The sequence below is a fragment of the Populus nigra genome, chromosome 4 (genome assembly GCF_951802175.1).
Source record: "Populus nigra chromosome 4, ddPopNigr1.1, whole genome shotgun sequence".
Taxonomy (NCBI): domain Eukaryota; kingdom Viridiplantae; phylum Streptophyta; class Magnoliopsida; order Malpighiales; family Salicaceae; genus Populus; species Populus nigra.
The window spans coordinates 11,617,249-11,632,904 of record NC_084855.1 but is presented as its reverse complement, the minus strand read 5'-3'; the positions used below and the strand labels follow the sequence as shown (position 1 = coordinate 11,632,904).

General features: G+C 33.4%; 2 protein-coding genes across 2 annotated transcripts; both read right to left on the bottom strand.

Annotated features, from left to right (window-relative positions):
- Positions 1 to 412: 412 nt before the first annotated feature.
- On the bottom strand, positions 413 to 4,546 carry LOC133692403 (COP9 signalosome complex subunit 1-like). The gene is made up of 6 exons (XM_062113306.1): positions 4,088 to 4,546; positions 3,342 to 3,662; positions 2,563 to 2,679; positions 2,372 to 2,457; positions 1,417 to 1,651; positions 413 to 922 (listed from the first exon to the last, which is right to left on the bottom strand). Exons 1-6 carry the CDS (start codon positions 4,466 to 4,468, stop codon positions 752 to 754), a joined length of 1,311 nt encoding a protein of 436 aa, XP_061969290.1. The 5' UTR covers positions 4,469 to 4,546; the 3' UTR covers positions 413 to 751.
- A 4,194-nt stretch (positions 4,547 to 8,740) lies between these two features.
- On the bottom strand, positions 8,741 to 15,105 carry LOC133690628 (probable methyltransferase PMT15). The gene is made up of 7 exons (XM_062110862.1): positions 14,238 to 15,105; positions 11,544 to 11,624; positions 11,041 to 11,170; positions 10,655 to 10,952; positions 9,859 to 10,251; positions 9,207 to 9,284; positions 8,741 to 9,104 (listed from the first exon to the last, which is right to left on the bottom strand). Exons 1-7 carry the CDS (start codon positions 14,898 to 14,900, stop codon positions 8,879 to 8,881), a joined length of 1,869 nt encoding a protein of 622 aa, XP_061966846.1. The 5' UTR covers positions 14,901 to 15,105; the 3' UTR covers positions 8,741 to 8,878.
- Positions 15,106 to 15,656: the final 551 nt, after the last annotated feature.

Below are 15,656 nucleotides of genomic sequence, written 5' to 3'. Positions count from 1 at the left end.
CATCAGACCGAGTTTCCATGGAGATGATCCCAGTCATCTCCAAACACGGAGGTGGTTGCCTTGTATGAGAACAAGAGGGAAAATCAGAGAACACTACTGTTGTGGTGATAATTGAATTTACTTTCTGTGAATGAAAATTTTCTATAACTGTTGTGGTGACACATTGGATCATTATCTGCAGAAAGATTCTTACTTAACGAGGAAAAAACCAGTACAAACTCATTCAAGTTACAGCTACAAGTGTGTACAGCTCTTCAGAAGGCCAAGCATGTTGCTGCAGCAATTCGCTTGCAAATATATATATCACACTACCCAACTCCTGACTTTCAAGGGACTTGATTCCTTGCCGGCTGTTCAATTGCGCTCACATTAGTTTATCATTCATCCACTCATCACCATACAGACACTCAAATTTGATTCCCCACATTCAATTCATATTTCCATACGTAGTCGTGTGATAGTGTAAAACAAGAAACAACGGCCAAAAGGCTAAAAAAGGAGTGCGACAAAAAATTAGTAACCGCGACTTCTTGAATAAATCCAAGTATATACAAAAAACATCAGCCAGAAATTGGCAAGGTGAATTAGAATCTTGCACTCTTCCAAAATGCTCCTCCATGGAAACCAATTTTGTTTGAAGATTTAAAACCCCAATTCACCGCAGTAGGAGACCCAAGTTGGGGACTTCCCAGAAACAAATAGAGACAATGTTGGCCACGTCTCTCAATGTCCTAGTTGACTGGAAATTCATTTAAGGTTTCCTAGATGCCTTGTAGTCAAGTTTGATAAGATTTGCCCTCAGCAACATAGCCCGAACATCCCTATCAAACTCACTGCCTGTCTGCAGTACCCGCTGGAAAGTGGCATTCCTTTGATCTGCATGCCGTGCATATAGAATTTTGTTGTGTGAGTCAATTCGTGCCTGCAGAGGCATGATGTTCTTATCAGTACGATATTGAAATAAAATGCGCAATGTTATCAAAGGTTTGGCAGTGAGACCAGAAAACAATCCCTGAACATGCCCTATAATACTGAAAAGTGATCAGGTCAAAACCCCCATCATGAAGGTCAAGGAATACCAGTCCCGGGACATTTCCTACACCTAGAAATTTCCTTCTTTTTTTTGGAGAAAAAGAGAAGGGTTCAGGCTATTTAGTGCTTGTTTAGGAGTATGATAAAGGTTGCGTTTCAAAGTGATTTTCGCTCATAAATGCATCAAAATAACATTTTTGTTTTTAAAAAAATTAATTTTTGACATCATTAGTGCATCAAAACAATTCAAAAACATTAAAAAAATAATTTCAAGCAAAAAAAAAAATCAAATTTTGGGCAACCAATGTTTTAGCTGCAATGCCAAACATGCCCTTAAGCTGGACAATAGAGGGGGGAAATAGCAATGCAAATTTCAAGGCAAACCTGTATTTGATTGTCAGTAATCAAAGCTTCAAGTTCTTTCTCTACGCTCGCAACAGTTGTTTTGAAAGCATTAGCCATCATGTGCAGATCAACAGACACAAATGGGTGTGTATACTGAATGAGAGCTTTGTTGCGGATTTGATCATACAGTGTCTGGACATGGTCATGCAAATGGATGTCAAGCATCAGGTTTGCTTTAAGATTTCCCAGGTAATCCAGACATGAAGCATAATGGCTGCAACAGAAAACAGAGTAAAGGAGAAAATTTTGTTTATATAACACACCTCAAGCCCAGCAACAAAGATATAACTGCTGGAAAGCATATGAGAAAAGACAATGAAAAAGAAAATGGAGCACTCAACTATACTCCAGGATATCAATTAGAGTTGAACAGTGATAAATTTAAAAATATGAATGTAAGCTCAGCTGATGGAAAAAGACACTAAAATAAGAAGGCAACTGATGTCTCAGGCTACCAATTGGTGTTAAATATCAAAATGTTGACATTATAATGCAAACTCTCCAAGCAGCCTTGTACAATTCGATAATCTGACACAAGCAAGATGAAATGAGAAGGAACCGTGTTTTCCTTCTTTTCCAGCTTTTTCCTGCTTTAAGTAGAAAAAAGACTACAGGAAAACAGAAAGCTTAACCCAAAAAGATTTCTTTTGGAACTTGGAAAGGTTGATCCCAGAGATTATAGATCTATTAATTGAGACAAACTCTTGGTAAAAATGAGCAAGTATTGAAAATCTTCCCAGTGTTAAAGAACTCATTTGCTCAAAATCAAAATTCAGGACTTTGATTCAAGAAAAAGAAAAGATCCTACCAACACATGATTTCTTGAATTTTACAATATAGAGCAGAATGGCTCATTTCCATCTTGCAAGAATAAATCATCATGAAGTCAGAATTAAAAATGCAAATCAAATCGTGTACCATCATAATGAATTACCTTGAGTAGAAATCATGAATAAGCTCTCTCACTTCAGGTACCAACTCCAAGAAATTACGAAAGTTGATACTGTCTATGACTTTGTTCTGCCAAACAAAAGCATTGATTAGAAACTATCTCTTAAGTACATTAACAGCAAGAGAAAAACAAGTTAACGGAGAGAAGTTGAGAAGAAGGAGAAGAAGATACACCTTCAGCTCCATCCGGTCAAAACTTGCAAGTGCACAAAGTCCTCCATATGTTGCAACATCTTGAGGAGCAATAACTTCATTGTATGAATTTCCCAATTCAGGACCCACTTCCAGGAACTGCACCCATAGAAAGATAACATGCACAAAGTACGATCACAATTACAATAAAGATGCGACTTACCTCTAAATGCCCATCCAAGTTAAACAATATCGAAAATGAGCGCAAAAAAAGGGTACTTGATTCATCAAAATGGCTGAGCAGCTGAATTTCAGTAAAATAACAAGCACCCTTCAACTTCAAGTTTTCAACAGTTAAACGAAACGCTGACCAATGCCTACTTAGAATGCAAAGAGGATACAGTATCTCTATCAGCAAAAAATGGCAATATTCCATCAATAAACAGGAAAAAAAGATTCTTAAATAGCTGAAAGCATAATCATAAACTTGATAATTCCAGAAGATACTTAAAAGATGCAAATGTGGCGCTGTAAGTTCTTTACAGCCAGAAAGATCACAGGAAATACAACTCACACAAAGCAACCAAAGGTACTTGAACACAACCAGTAAGTAATTCAGATAATTTTAACAGAGAGAAAGAGAGAGAGAAAGCAAATATCAGCTGTGTAGTCCAATTCTTACTTATCTTAACTGCATCCTATGTAATTATAATGCTAAAAATGCAGAATTACCAATGATGCACGAGTTAAAAGGAAAGGAGAAAAAATGGAGAGACCATATTGATACTAAACAGAATACATTGGAAGTACACAACACAAACCTTTCGAGCAGCGAGTTTGTATTTTTTAGCATCCAAATTAGCCAACCCCGCAGCACAACGTAGTTTTGAGACTGTATTAGGGTCAAGGGCATCCGCTGTTTGTTCTGCTTTGTTGATATAGCTCGTGACATGAGTAAATTGACCCATCTCAATGCTTACAAGAATTGCACTCATACACATATGAATAACGTGCTTTGATGTAGTGCAATAATCACGAGTACGAACATAACTTTTAAAGGCATCGGCAAGGGAACCATGAGCGTAATAGTAATCTCCAAAATCATTATATCCCATTCGTATGCTTTCTTTTATCAAATTTGTCTGCACAACACAATAAATAGAAAAGAAAAGAAAAGTAAATCACACCAGCAAAGACAGTCATCATAAAAGTGAACAACTGGGGAGAAATTTACTTAAACAAGTCTCAACTGTCTCAACTGTCATAATCAGAAGGATAATCATAAAAATGTGGCAGAGATACAACAACATAATCTCCTTTTATAGCAAATACATATAAACCATGCCACATCTATCTTAAAAAAAAAGAAAAAAGCAACCAGCATTAAATTAACAAACTAATCATCACTTAAACAAACCCGCAACAAAAACCATAACCAATGTTTAATACTTGCATTACAGCGTAAATGTAGACATAATATGAATTCCGAAAATCACCAAAAGAATAATAATCACTGAAAGAGGCTCATAATTTTTCTTAAAAGAAAAAACAAATCAGTGCTTTTTACCCTGTAAGCATTAAGTTCATTCTCAAGCTTCTCTTTCCTCTGATCGGCTCTTCTATCCACCATCTCACACCAAGCACTATCCATCCCATAATTATCCCCCAACCTCCCATCAATCTTATGCACTACATCTCTAAACAATTGCGTGTTCTCTCCTTTCTTGATCTCTTCGTAAGCCATTCGAAGCGCTTCCATCTGCATCGCCGTATTGTTATTCTGACCACACTGGTCCGCGATAAACAGTAACCGCGTGATTTTCGTTCTTCCTGTGTAAAGTCCAGCATATGCTTCGATGTCAAGTTGTTCGCTGCTTATGATTGGTCTGTTTCGGCTGTTTGAGCTGTCGGCTTCGCCGTTGGCGTAGATCTCGTCGTCCGGTTCCATTGAATAAGAATTTTGTGGGTTAGGGTTTTTTTGGGTTGGTGAATGACTACTGCTTGGTTTATCTTCCTGGACGGTGGCTTTTATATGGACGTTTGTCTAGACTAAAGTCACCTAAAGTCGGCGTCGTTTCTCTTTAGTCCCTGAACTTATATATATATATTGAATTATTGAATTATATAAATAATTATTGAAAAAAAAGAGAAAAAAACTTGAAAATATTAATAATTGCTGAGGTGAGATGATTTGACATGGTTTATGCAACAGATTTTTTTAAAGAAACAACCTTGCCGTGAGGATCGAGAAAAAAAAGAGTCCTACTTTTCTGAGGAACCTTGAAAAAGCAAGAAATGCTGCCCAGGTAATTCAATTGTTTCTTGAGAAATTATACAAAGCACCAAGCATCCCATCCAATTGACCCTGTCTTAGCTAGTGGGCTTTAAGTTCATTCATCCTGTTATACGAAAAAACAACTAAGAATATATTTGTTTTTTAAAATTTATTTTTAAAAATATTATTTTTAAAATTTTTTTATGTTTGTTTACTATTAAAAAAGTTGGTCAACAAAAAATACTTTTTAGTCAAAATAAAATTTGATTTGGTTTCCAAAAAAGTGTTTTTCTAAAAAATTTGAGCGGAAAACACTTTTCAGAAGCTGTGAAAAATTTAGAAATGTCATATTATTTGCTGATTATATTAAATTTGGTCCTCAAACTTTTGATTGCTATATATATTTTGTTTTAAATATTTATCTTCAATTTCATCTCTTAAAATTTAATTTTTATATTAACTTTGGTCCTCATTTTTATAATTGTTATTTGCTTTTTTCTTATCATTTTTTTATTGAAATTTTTTATATATCAAATTTGGTCCTCATTCTTTTAATTGTTACTTATTTTATTTGAAATAATTTATGAAATGTTAATTATTATTATTTTAATTTCTTTATCTTTCATTTTTTTATTTTTTAGATTTGATTTCTATTATTTTAATTATTATTTATCTTATTTGAGATAATTTATGAAATTATATTTTTTTTCAATTTCATTCTCATTCAACTTTTTAATTTGTAAGATTTGTTCCTCATTTTTTAATAAACTTGAGAAAAATAAAACATTAATAAGTTATTTTCCTGCTCATTTTCCATGACATAACCAAACACTGGAAAATGTTTTCTAACTTATTTTCCATTACACTACCAAATATCAGAAAATAATTCATTTTTCTAGAATTTACTTTCTAAAAAAAAATTACTTTTCAATAAACCATGTAATCATCTATCTATATATCTAGTTGTTTTTTTATATATAACAGGATCAATGAACTTAAAGCCCATTAGCTAAGGTTAACACAGTGTCCATCACACACACACAAACGCACACAGATGTTATGTTATGATTATTTTGCTCTTTCAAAAAAAAATCATAAGGCTTGGATTAGAGGTTATATTAATCTTTTTACACGGCTCATTAATCATTTAATGATTGTATAATGTCAATATATGACTTTTTTTATTATTTTTAAATAATTAAATGACTTAATCACTCTCGATTTTTTTTTAAAAAAATGTCAACTTTGCCCAGGCAATCAAGGGAAAATGAACCATGAATCTAGGGCTTTTTGGTCTTTTCAAATAATTTTTATTGTAAATCTAAAAAACATAGAGGATGATTTGATCTTTCTCTCTCAAAATATTATTTTTTAATCAATAAAGTTGCTGACGTGTGACACACGCCGCACCTTTATTTTTTTCTTTTCTATCTCCTTTCTGAAAAATGTAGTTCCTCCTTTTGTTTTCTATTTCAATTTCAATCCTTATTCTTTTGAATTTTTTTACCCTTTAATTGATTATTTTTTTCAATTTAGTCCCTCAATTCTAATTTGGCATATTTTAGTTTTTTCAATTTGGTCTTTATTGTTTTGATTTCTGATGTTTTTTCTTTACCTCTTTTTGTGAAAGTTTTGTTTATTTCAATTTAATCCTCAATTCTAATTTGCTATATATAATGTTTTTCAATTTTGACTTCTTCTTTTAATTTCTAATTTTTTTCTTCGGTTTTTTTGTTAAGATTTTGATGGTTTTCACTTTTATCTTTCAATTCAAATTTGTTGTGTTTTGTTTTTTTTCTAAATTGGTCCTTATATTTTGATTTTTTTTGTTCTCTTGTTAATTTATTTTTGTTTTCAATTTAACCCTCCAATCAAAGAATTGTTCTTGCCCTCTAATTTGTTTTTTATTTTGATTTTCACTCTCATTATTTTAATTGCTATTTTTTCAAATCCTTTTATGTAATTGTTTATTTTTTCCTTCTAATTTCATCATTCAACATTTGATTTGTGGAGAACTAGACTTCTTAGTTTTCTCATGTATGATGCTTCCCGTGTAATGACATATGTCACAAGTTTTAAAAGTTATCCGTAACATAGCTTTCAAACTTGACTCGAGGGCCAGCTCGAGGCAAGTCTTGGAACACGGATCAAGTGGGTGGTTTACCCAGGTCAACCCATTCGTTTTATTTTATAAACATATAAAAATGACATAATTTAAAAAATAAATAAATAAAAAAGGTCAAAGGGTTTTAGTAGTTTTTTCCAAGGCTAATTGGGTTACGGGTCAACCCTGTTTTTTGATCGGATAATACCGAGTCAATCCTCCCCCTATTTTTATTAGAGCCTGGCCTAATCTAGCCCTTAGATTACCTGAGTCACATGCCAAACAATCGGGTCGGGTCGGGTTTTAAAAAAGTGATTTGTTGAATCATTCCTATCTTATTGCCTAGGCCATAAGTTTTGAGGGTTATCCAAGTTGACCCGCCCTTTATTATTTAGATTACATGTTTATCACACAACCTCAAGTTTGCTTGAGTCAGGTTTTTTCTATTTCTTTTTTATTCAATAACATATTTCTTGAGGTTTTTTTCTCAGGTTATTGTGATTATTTTTTTTTAAAAAAAAGTTATTCATTTATCATCATTGTCAATTTTTTTATCATCTCATTAAAAAAAAACTTGTTTATTCAACTCGGTTGAAACTATAATTTGGTTTTTATTTTTTTGATTTTTTTTTAATTTAACCCTATGATCGAAGAATTGTTCTTTCTCTCTAATTTATTTTTTATTCTTATTTTTTTAATGTTATTTTTTGTATCCTTTCATGCAATTGATTTTTTTTCTTGATTTTATCATTCAATATTTGATTTGTTGAGTATTAGATTTGGACATCTTTATTTTTTCATGTACGGTGCTTCTATTTTAACAACCTGTGTCATGGGTTTTAAAAATTATATATCTCATACTTTTCAATTCCTACTCGAGGATCACCTCAAAGCAAGTCACAGGTCACGAGTCGGTGAGTTGACTCAGGTCAAATTATTATTTTTTATTTTATACATATATAAAAATAACATTGTTTTTTTTTAAAAAAATATTCACTAGGTTTTTACATAACTAATTGGATAGTTAAAACTATAACCTAAGATATTATTATTTTTTCTTTAAAATACACTTAAGATATATTTTTTAAAAAAAATATTTAAAAATATGATAATAGTTGTTTTTTAAAGTGATTAGTATATTAAAACTATTTAAAAACATTACAAAATTAATTTAAAAAAATTAAATTTTAATAAAAAGTAAGTTGAACTCATTCCTAGACTATGCCTGCAAAATCATAGCTTCGATTTGGCAAAATTATCTCCGTAGTGATTACCTTAATTCTCTGTTGCGATGAATACAACTAACCACTTATATAATTTTTAACATTAAAACTAGATTTCCTTTTTTTTCTAACATTACAGATAACCACTTATATAATTCTCTGTAATTTCTGTATTTTGACAAAAAAAAATTTCTAAGTTGGAACTGACTTTGTCAGTCATAAGACTGTTGCATCTTTTAAGTATTTATTGCCTTTTCACGTATTGTTTAAAATAATATTTTTTATTTTTTAAAAATTATTTTGATATCATCATAGTAAAATAATTTAAAAATATCAAAAAATATTAATTTAAAATAAAAAAAATAAAAAATTATCAAATTTTTTTTAAAATATTTTTAAAATGCAAAAATAAATAATAAATACATCTAGAAGTTAAAATTTTTTTCAGTTATTTTTTCAATTAATTTTGGATTTTAATTATTCTCTATTATTCTACAATATTAGAATTGAAATCTTAGTACCCTAACTTTTATTTTCAACATACCCTACGTCATTTAAACAACACCGAATTATTGAATTTTAAAAGCCAAGTTACCTACTAGAGTGAAAAATGGCGGAAACAGGAAAAAAGCGTTCTCTTGATGAACGTATAATATATATATAAGCCACAAGGGTGTAAAGAATGTTTCTGATTATAAATTTTAAAAACTCCAAAAAAATAAAATAAAAATTCCATCTCAAAGCAGCAACCCCTCCTTAATCTTGGTCTGGACGTGGTGCTGTCCAATACTTTTTGTTTGCAAAAAGAATCTTCTCCCTCTCGTGAGGGCTACTTTCATGGTCTGTAATTCTGCCATCCCATTGCATCGCATCCATGATAGCCTTGACATTCAGCAAGATATCGACGTCGTCTCTGATAATAACACTGCCTTCCGGCCTCAAGATCCTATCCATTTCTAGCAGAATATCTTCCACACCACATCTGCAGTGCCAAGCATCGGTGGATAAATTAAGAGGATCAGTATCTTCGCCATGTACAAAGGCACACACGCTCAAAGCCGCATAAACAACACAGAAATCTCACCTATTCTCGTAGAGGCTGAAAAGAGAATCAGCGTGAATAAAATCGTAAGTCCTTGGGTAAGTAGACATGGCTTCGCACCTGGAAAGAGACAAATCAGTAATTAAGCAGCTAGTAAGAACCTCAACTTGATTGAACGAGCCTGGCTGCTTGAGCATATGGACACTGTGTATGGACTGATAATAGTAAATCATGTGAGAACAATAATTTCATTAATAAATATTATTCATTAGCATGTTTGATGTCACTAGCGCTGACAAAAACAAGTCTTGCCAACAATAGACTGATCTGGAAGTTTACTACAATCTGCAAAAGCAACCACCAAAAAGCGGTTGTGGGTCTGGGTGGTTTACCTGCTGCTTTTCTAGGGTGCCCTACTTTAGAGTAGCAACAATTATGTATGAAAATCCCGATTTTCTTTTCCTTCCGCACAGTTAAAAGGAGCTCTTGGAGGGAGGGAATGCATTAAACGGAAAAACATATTGAAAAGCAGTTTTTACCGCATTTTCAAACACGCCAATGCATGTTCCTTTAATAAGTGAAAGTACCTTAAAAACTCTTGGTGAAGTGTTTGATTCTTAATTTCTTACACATCATGTTATGTGAAATTATAGCTAACCGGTGCACCTAATTGGAATGAGATTAAAAAGCATACCAATTTTGATACGTTCCAATGAGGCCACGCTGGAAAATGACCCCCAAAGTATTCATCTTTGCCTGGACAGGGACAACATTCATAACCCACACTGGATCATCAACAAGAGCAGCTGCAAAGCCCCCTAAATGGGCGTTCATATCGAGCAAGTTACGGTACCGCCCAGTCTTCGCTAGCTGGTAGTCGATCTTCTTGTAATATGCTACTCTTTTCTTCCATAACTCTGAATTTTCTACGAAACTATTTGCTGTAAGTCCCTCCAAACTTCCACTACTAATCCTAGGAGGGATCGCGTTCAACCTCTCAGGCCATTTTCCTAGCTGCCCACCAGCTATATCTCTAATGCTAGCCACTTCAGGCAGCGGTGTCAAACAAGTCTCCATCTTGGTGTACCTATAAAACGAAAATAAAATAACAAAAAAGCCAATCAAACAGTGCAAAAGCAAATGAGCATTATAGGAAATTAGTGGGCAAATTTTTATTTTTATTTTCAAAGCGCCTATTCACTGCTTGTTTCAGCAACCAAATTAAAGCATAAAGTGCCCAAAAGAGAGGGCAGGGAAGAAAAATGCCACCTAAAAATAAGAATTTAGGTGGTCGAATACATTGAGTATCGCAACTAAAGAGTCACTACTTGTTTGCTTGCAGAAGTAAATTCATTATTAAAAGCAAGGGACAGTGTGTTTTATGACATGACATATGCCTAACCCAACCCACTCCAAGCAAATGTTTTCTGGGGCACATGACATCAGAACCCAGCACAAGCAAGTGTCAACTCAAATTGAAAGCTACTTACCATGCCATATCAGGATTTTGTGACTTGCAAAAGAGTGGGCGTTTGAACACCTTCCTGTTAACTTTGCAATGGACGTGATTGGTGGGTTTTTGCCAGATAGCAATATCATTCCTTTGAACCAGTTTTCTCCAGCACAGGCTCTTGGCTACTCTCTCAATCTGAGATTGCTCTGCTCGAAGATCTTTACGTGTTCTGTTCCAGCCCTTCCAGTGAGTTTCCCAGTTAATCGGCGGCCCCGACAGAATCCAGTATCCACCCGGACGTAGAATTCTATCAATCTCAATAAGGTATTGTCCGTCTGCTCAGAACATTTCTCAAGAAATAAATCAAATCATGTAAAACAAATTATCAAGTAAATCACAAGTTAATTGTAGCATCTGCTCTACCATATTGGCCCCAGGGAACGAGGCAGCGAGAGCAATGAGCCATGTCGAAGGATCTTGAAGGGTAAGGTAGCCTAATGGAGGCAATAATTCCAATCAACGCAGGGACTCCACGTTCAAGAGCAAATTGCACCTGAGACCAAAGTTTTAAGACCCGGCCCGGTGGCCGGCCCGGTCTAAGGCCCGGGTTCCGGGTTTTGGCCGGGTCACCGGGTTTGACCGGGTCGGCCGGGTCGGCCGGGTCAATTCTTTTTTTAAAAAAAAAATCAAAACGACGTCGTTTTAGTAAAAAAAAACAAAAAAAAAACAAAAGTCAACGGGTTTGTCACCGGGTCTTGACCGGGTCTTGCCGGGTCAGCCGGGTCACCGGGTCGACCCGCCGGGTCAGCCGGGTCACACCGGGTTTTTCCTTCCCCCGTTTTTTCATCAACCCGGCCCGGTTCCGGCCCCGGGTCGGCCGGGTCCCGGGTCGACCCGCCGGGCCGGGCCGGGTTTCAAAACTATGCCTGAGACACATGGGTGTCTCTTGGTGCAAATGACACTGTTAGAATATTCCTTGAGAGAAGGTAAGCTCCCCAGCTTGCAACCTGCAACATATTGAGGGCAATGAATTAACAGAAGAGGGCGCATTTCCAATAATTGATAATTGATTAAAGGGATTGAATTCTTCAAACAGAAATGTCAAATGATTGAACAAGGGAATCATCACGGCCAGCATAAATACATATTAATAAGCACTGAAAAAAATTGCATGATAACGTGTATCGAACAAGTTACGATCGATCGCCTTTAATTAGATATGCCTAATTGATATTAAAATAATTTTGATTATATAGTGATCAGATTAATTTGTTAAAAACTCCTGACACAGCTAACAAAAATTAAAGGAGGGGAGAGGACGGTTCTACAATTATTCGTTTACTATTATGGGCGGAAGGTTGATTCGGTGAAATAATTATTTCTATGCTGTCTTTCTTAAAAATCAAACTCAATTACATATGGCGTGTAAGAAAAGAAGAATGATGTCATCAAATTAAGAGGGTGCTTTACCGTAGTAGCGGTTGCTTTTCAAATAATTTTTTGTGCCGAAATATATGTTAATAATTTTTTTTATTTTTAAAAAATTATTTTTGATATCAACACATCAAAACAATTCAAAACATACAAATCATATTAAATTTTAACAAAAAAAATTTTAATTTTTTAAAAATACAGTTTGCACCGCATTCCCAAACATATTCTTATGGATGTTGAAATTTGAGTTGTAGATTGAGGCAAAAGTAGTTTACTTTGGATGGTTTTTTTGAAAAATGAATTTATGAAAAGTGTTTTTTTTTATGCTTAGTAGTACCATTAAAAATAATTAAATTGAAAAATATTTTTTACCATGTCACTAAAACTAAATTGAAAAATAACTAATTAATTTTTTTTCAAGTTTATTAAAATAATAAGAAACAAATCTTGCAAATTAAAAAGTTAAATAAGATTAAAATTGGAAAAAAATAATCTAATTTTACAAATTATCTCAAATAAAATAAATAACAATCAAAATAATAGAGATCAAATCTAATAGATAAAAAAGTTGAAAGATGATGAAATTAAAAAATAATAATTATAATTTCATAAATTATTTTAAATAAAATAAATAATAATTAAAAGAATGAGAATCAAATCTGATAGATAAAAAAATTTCAATTAAAAAAATGATAAGAGAAAAGCAAATAACAATAATAAAAATAAGGACTAACATTAACATAAAAATCAAATTAAATCAAATTCTAAGGGATGAAATTGAAGAAAAAAAAATCATAACAAAATATATAGCAATCAAAATTTTGAGGATCAAATTTGATATAATCAGTAAGTAACATGACATTTCTAATTTATCCATAACTTTTAGAAAATGATTTTCATTGGCCAACTTTTCTAATAACAAGCAAATACAAAGAAGTTTAGAAAATAATTTTCAGGAACACCACTTTCCATGAAACAAACGGGGTCTGAGTTTGACATTAAGGTAACTATTTGTTGATAATTTATTTTTTTTAATTTATTTTTTATATTTTTAAATTATTTTGATGTGTTAATATAAAAAATAAATATTAAATAAAAAAATAAATATTTTAATACAGTAAAAAAAAACATTTTGAAGAATGATACAATAGGCATTCCGAGAGATCACTTGTTAATTAATGATTGTTTACTGGGGTAACTTAGATATGCAAAAGGCATTCCCAGAGATCAAACAAATTATTATCCCTTGCTAATTAGCCACTTTACTTGAAATTGAAGGATTTTTAAAAAAGAAAACAAACACAAACTTGTCAAGATCTATTTGTTTACTCGATCTCCTCCAAAACTAGGTGCCTGTTAAGAAACCTTGCGCCATTAAACTGTGCTTCACGTTTGTTTTCATGAAGAAAAAAATTAAATTAATCTCGTCCACTGTTAAGTTCTCCTTGACTTGACCCACAGAAAGATCAAGTCTATTTTAGGCTTTATAATATAAGGAAAAAAGCATCCTTTTGCTGGGCTGCGTGGCGACGGGTTTAACCCATCAGACTTTCTTGTTCAAGGACAGTTGACCCAGTGTGATATTTAATTATTTTCAGAAAACTGACCCATAATATGAACATGGAAATCTGCTCCGAAGACAGACTTTCATGCATCCACCTTCTCTCAATCTAGCATGAAATATCACTTTCAGGGAAATTTACACTGATTTTCTACTATAATGACGTTACAGTTTCTTCCCGGAAACTACTGGCCTTTCTTTCTTTGAAGGGCACTAATTAATGAAGGTTAAACCTCCTACATATTATTCAATTATTAGGCCCAGAACTGAAAATTGGACAACCCTACAGTATTTCCCAAAATTTACCATGCATGATAATAAAAGAGGAGAAACATCAAATTAGTCTGATGCAAACTCACGATCGCCTTCTTTGCATAAAACCTAGAATTCTTCAAATGCTACTTGATTAGAAAAATAAAAATAAAGAAAATCAAGCAAACATGTTCAGCCAGCTCAGTACCAGCAAACAACGTATTTTTAATTCCTTTTCAAAAAATAATAAAGATGAAACTTCAACTCTATCGAAACAACGTTTTAGAAACACTGAAACCGCCCGATTCAATATCCATCTCTTCAAGAAACAGTAAAGAACACAAGGGTAAAATAGAGTGAAGATGTTACGTACCCCGCAACCAGTATCGATGGCAGTCCTTATTGACCCATCTTTGAGATTTATCAGCTTCCCTATGTCATCAATATAAGCATCAGCACCGCGAGGAAACATGGTTCCACCACCCGGGAACCTGAGCCGCTCTCCTTCTACGCGGACCCAATTCTGATTCTTCTTCTCAACCGTCAAATCTTTATGTGGCACATTAGCATACCATGCCAATTCTCTACTCTCCGGCCAGCTAAAAGGCACCTTATAACCATACGGAGGCGGTACACGACACTTCAAGATCTCATGGCTCTCCGGGCAGTGTCTCTCCCTGTATACAAGTCTATCCCTATCAAATCTTAACGAACGTTTAACGTCCTCACATGGGGTGTACTCACTGTACTTAGGGTCACATGGCGGGAAGTGATGCTCACGCGCCACCGGAGGTTTTGGGTCTTGAGCAAAGTGGCGTGCTGCAAAATCTAGCGTTGTGGTGCTGTGATTTGTGGGGGCGCATCTGAAAGCTGTGCTTGAGGATGATGATGTTGTGTTAATAGAGATAGTGCCACGAGAGTTTTGATAAAAACCTGCCAAATAAAAGACTGTACATAGGATTATGTTTATTGTGATTTTGTAGAGATTGAGTTTCTTGGCTTTGAATGTGAGATAAGAAGGAGATAATATTGCCATTGAAACTGAAACCAGACAAAACAAAACCAGCCCCTCAATTGCAAGAGATATCAAGGAGGGGTGTGTGTGTGTGTGTCTGTGAATATATTCAATTTTTACTATGAGTTGTATTTTGTAGAGAGGGATAGGGGAAGATTCAACGTGAGAGTAACGACGAGTAAACGTTTCAAGAGGTGGGATTAGGGGGAGGTCTATGGAGGACCAAGAAGAAGAAGAGAGTATATATATGGGGGAGGGATATTGAGGATCACGCGCGTACGCGCTCCCCCCGTGAGTAGTTTAATGGTTGTTTGTTACTAGAACTCATCTGCAAAGCGTGTAATAATTAATAGAATTTGTGTGGTTTTTAAGGTTCGGATTCTTTGTCCACATTTTACTTTCGTCCATTTATGAAACCCGCCGTATCCTTTTCAGGATATTTCACCAGTAAAATTAAAATAATTAATCATAAAAATTCTAATGATTTAAATTTAATAAGAAAGTTTATTTCTTAAACCAAAACTTTCCTTTTATTATTCATTTTTGTTTACGTGAACATATTTATTTATTTATTTATTTTATCAAAAACATAGTTAAGAACTTAACATTATTGTTAGAAAATGTTTTAAAAAATTAATTAAATTATTTTAATTGAAAATATAAAAAAATAAAACAATAATTAATTATCAATAAAGTAATTTTTAATATTACAAAAAAAACTAAGTGAATAAGAGATCTTATTAGTTATTTTTTATTATTTATTTTGATGAAAGAAAC

Bases quoted from the DNA above. Each gene is read 5' to 3' on its own strand.
- LOC133692403 (XM_062113306.1), bottom strand. From the start codon at position 4,468: ATGGAACCGGACGACGAGATCTACGCCAACGGCGAAGCCGACAGCTCA. The intron at 2,458-2,562 runs GTGTATCTTCTT...TTTGTTTGGCAG, and splicing joins TTGACCGGATGGAGCTGAAG to AACAAAGTCATAGACAGTAT. The intron at 1,652-2,371 runs GTAATTCATTAT...TTTCTGTTGCAG, and splicing joins ATTCATGATTTCTACTCAAG to CCATTATGCTTCATGTCTGG.
- LOC133690628 (XM_062110862.1), bottom strand. From the start codon at position 14,900: ATGGCAATATTATCTCCTTCTTATCTCACATTCAAAGCCAAGAAACTC. The intron at 11,171-11,543 runs GCATAGTTTTGA...CTTTGGTCTCAG, and splicing joins GAGACACCCATGTGTCTCAG to GTGCAATTTGCTCTTGAACG. The intron at 9,105-9,206 runs GTGAGATTTCTG...TTGGCACTGCAG, and splicing joins TTCAGCCTCTACGAGAATAG to ATGTGGTGTGGAAGATATTC.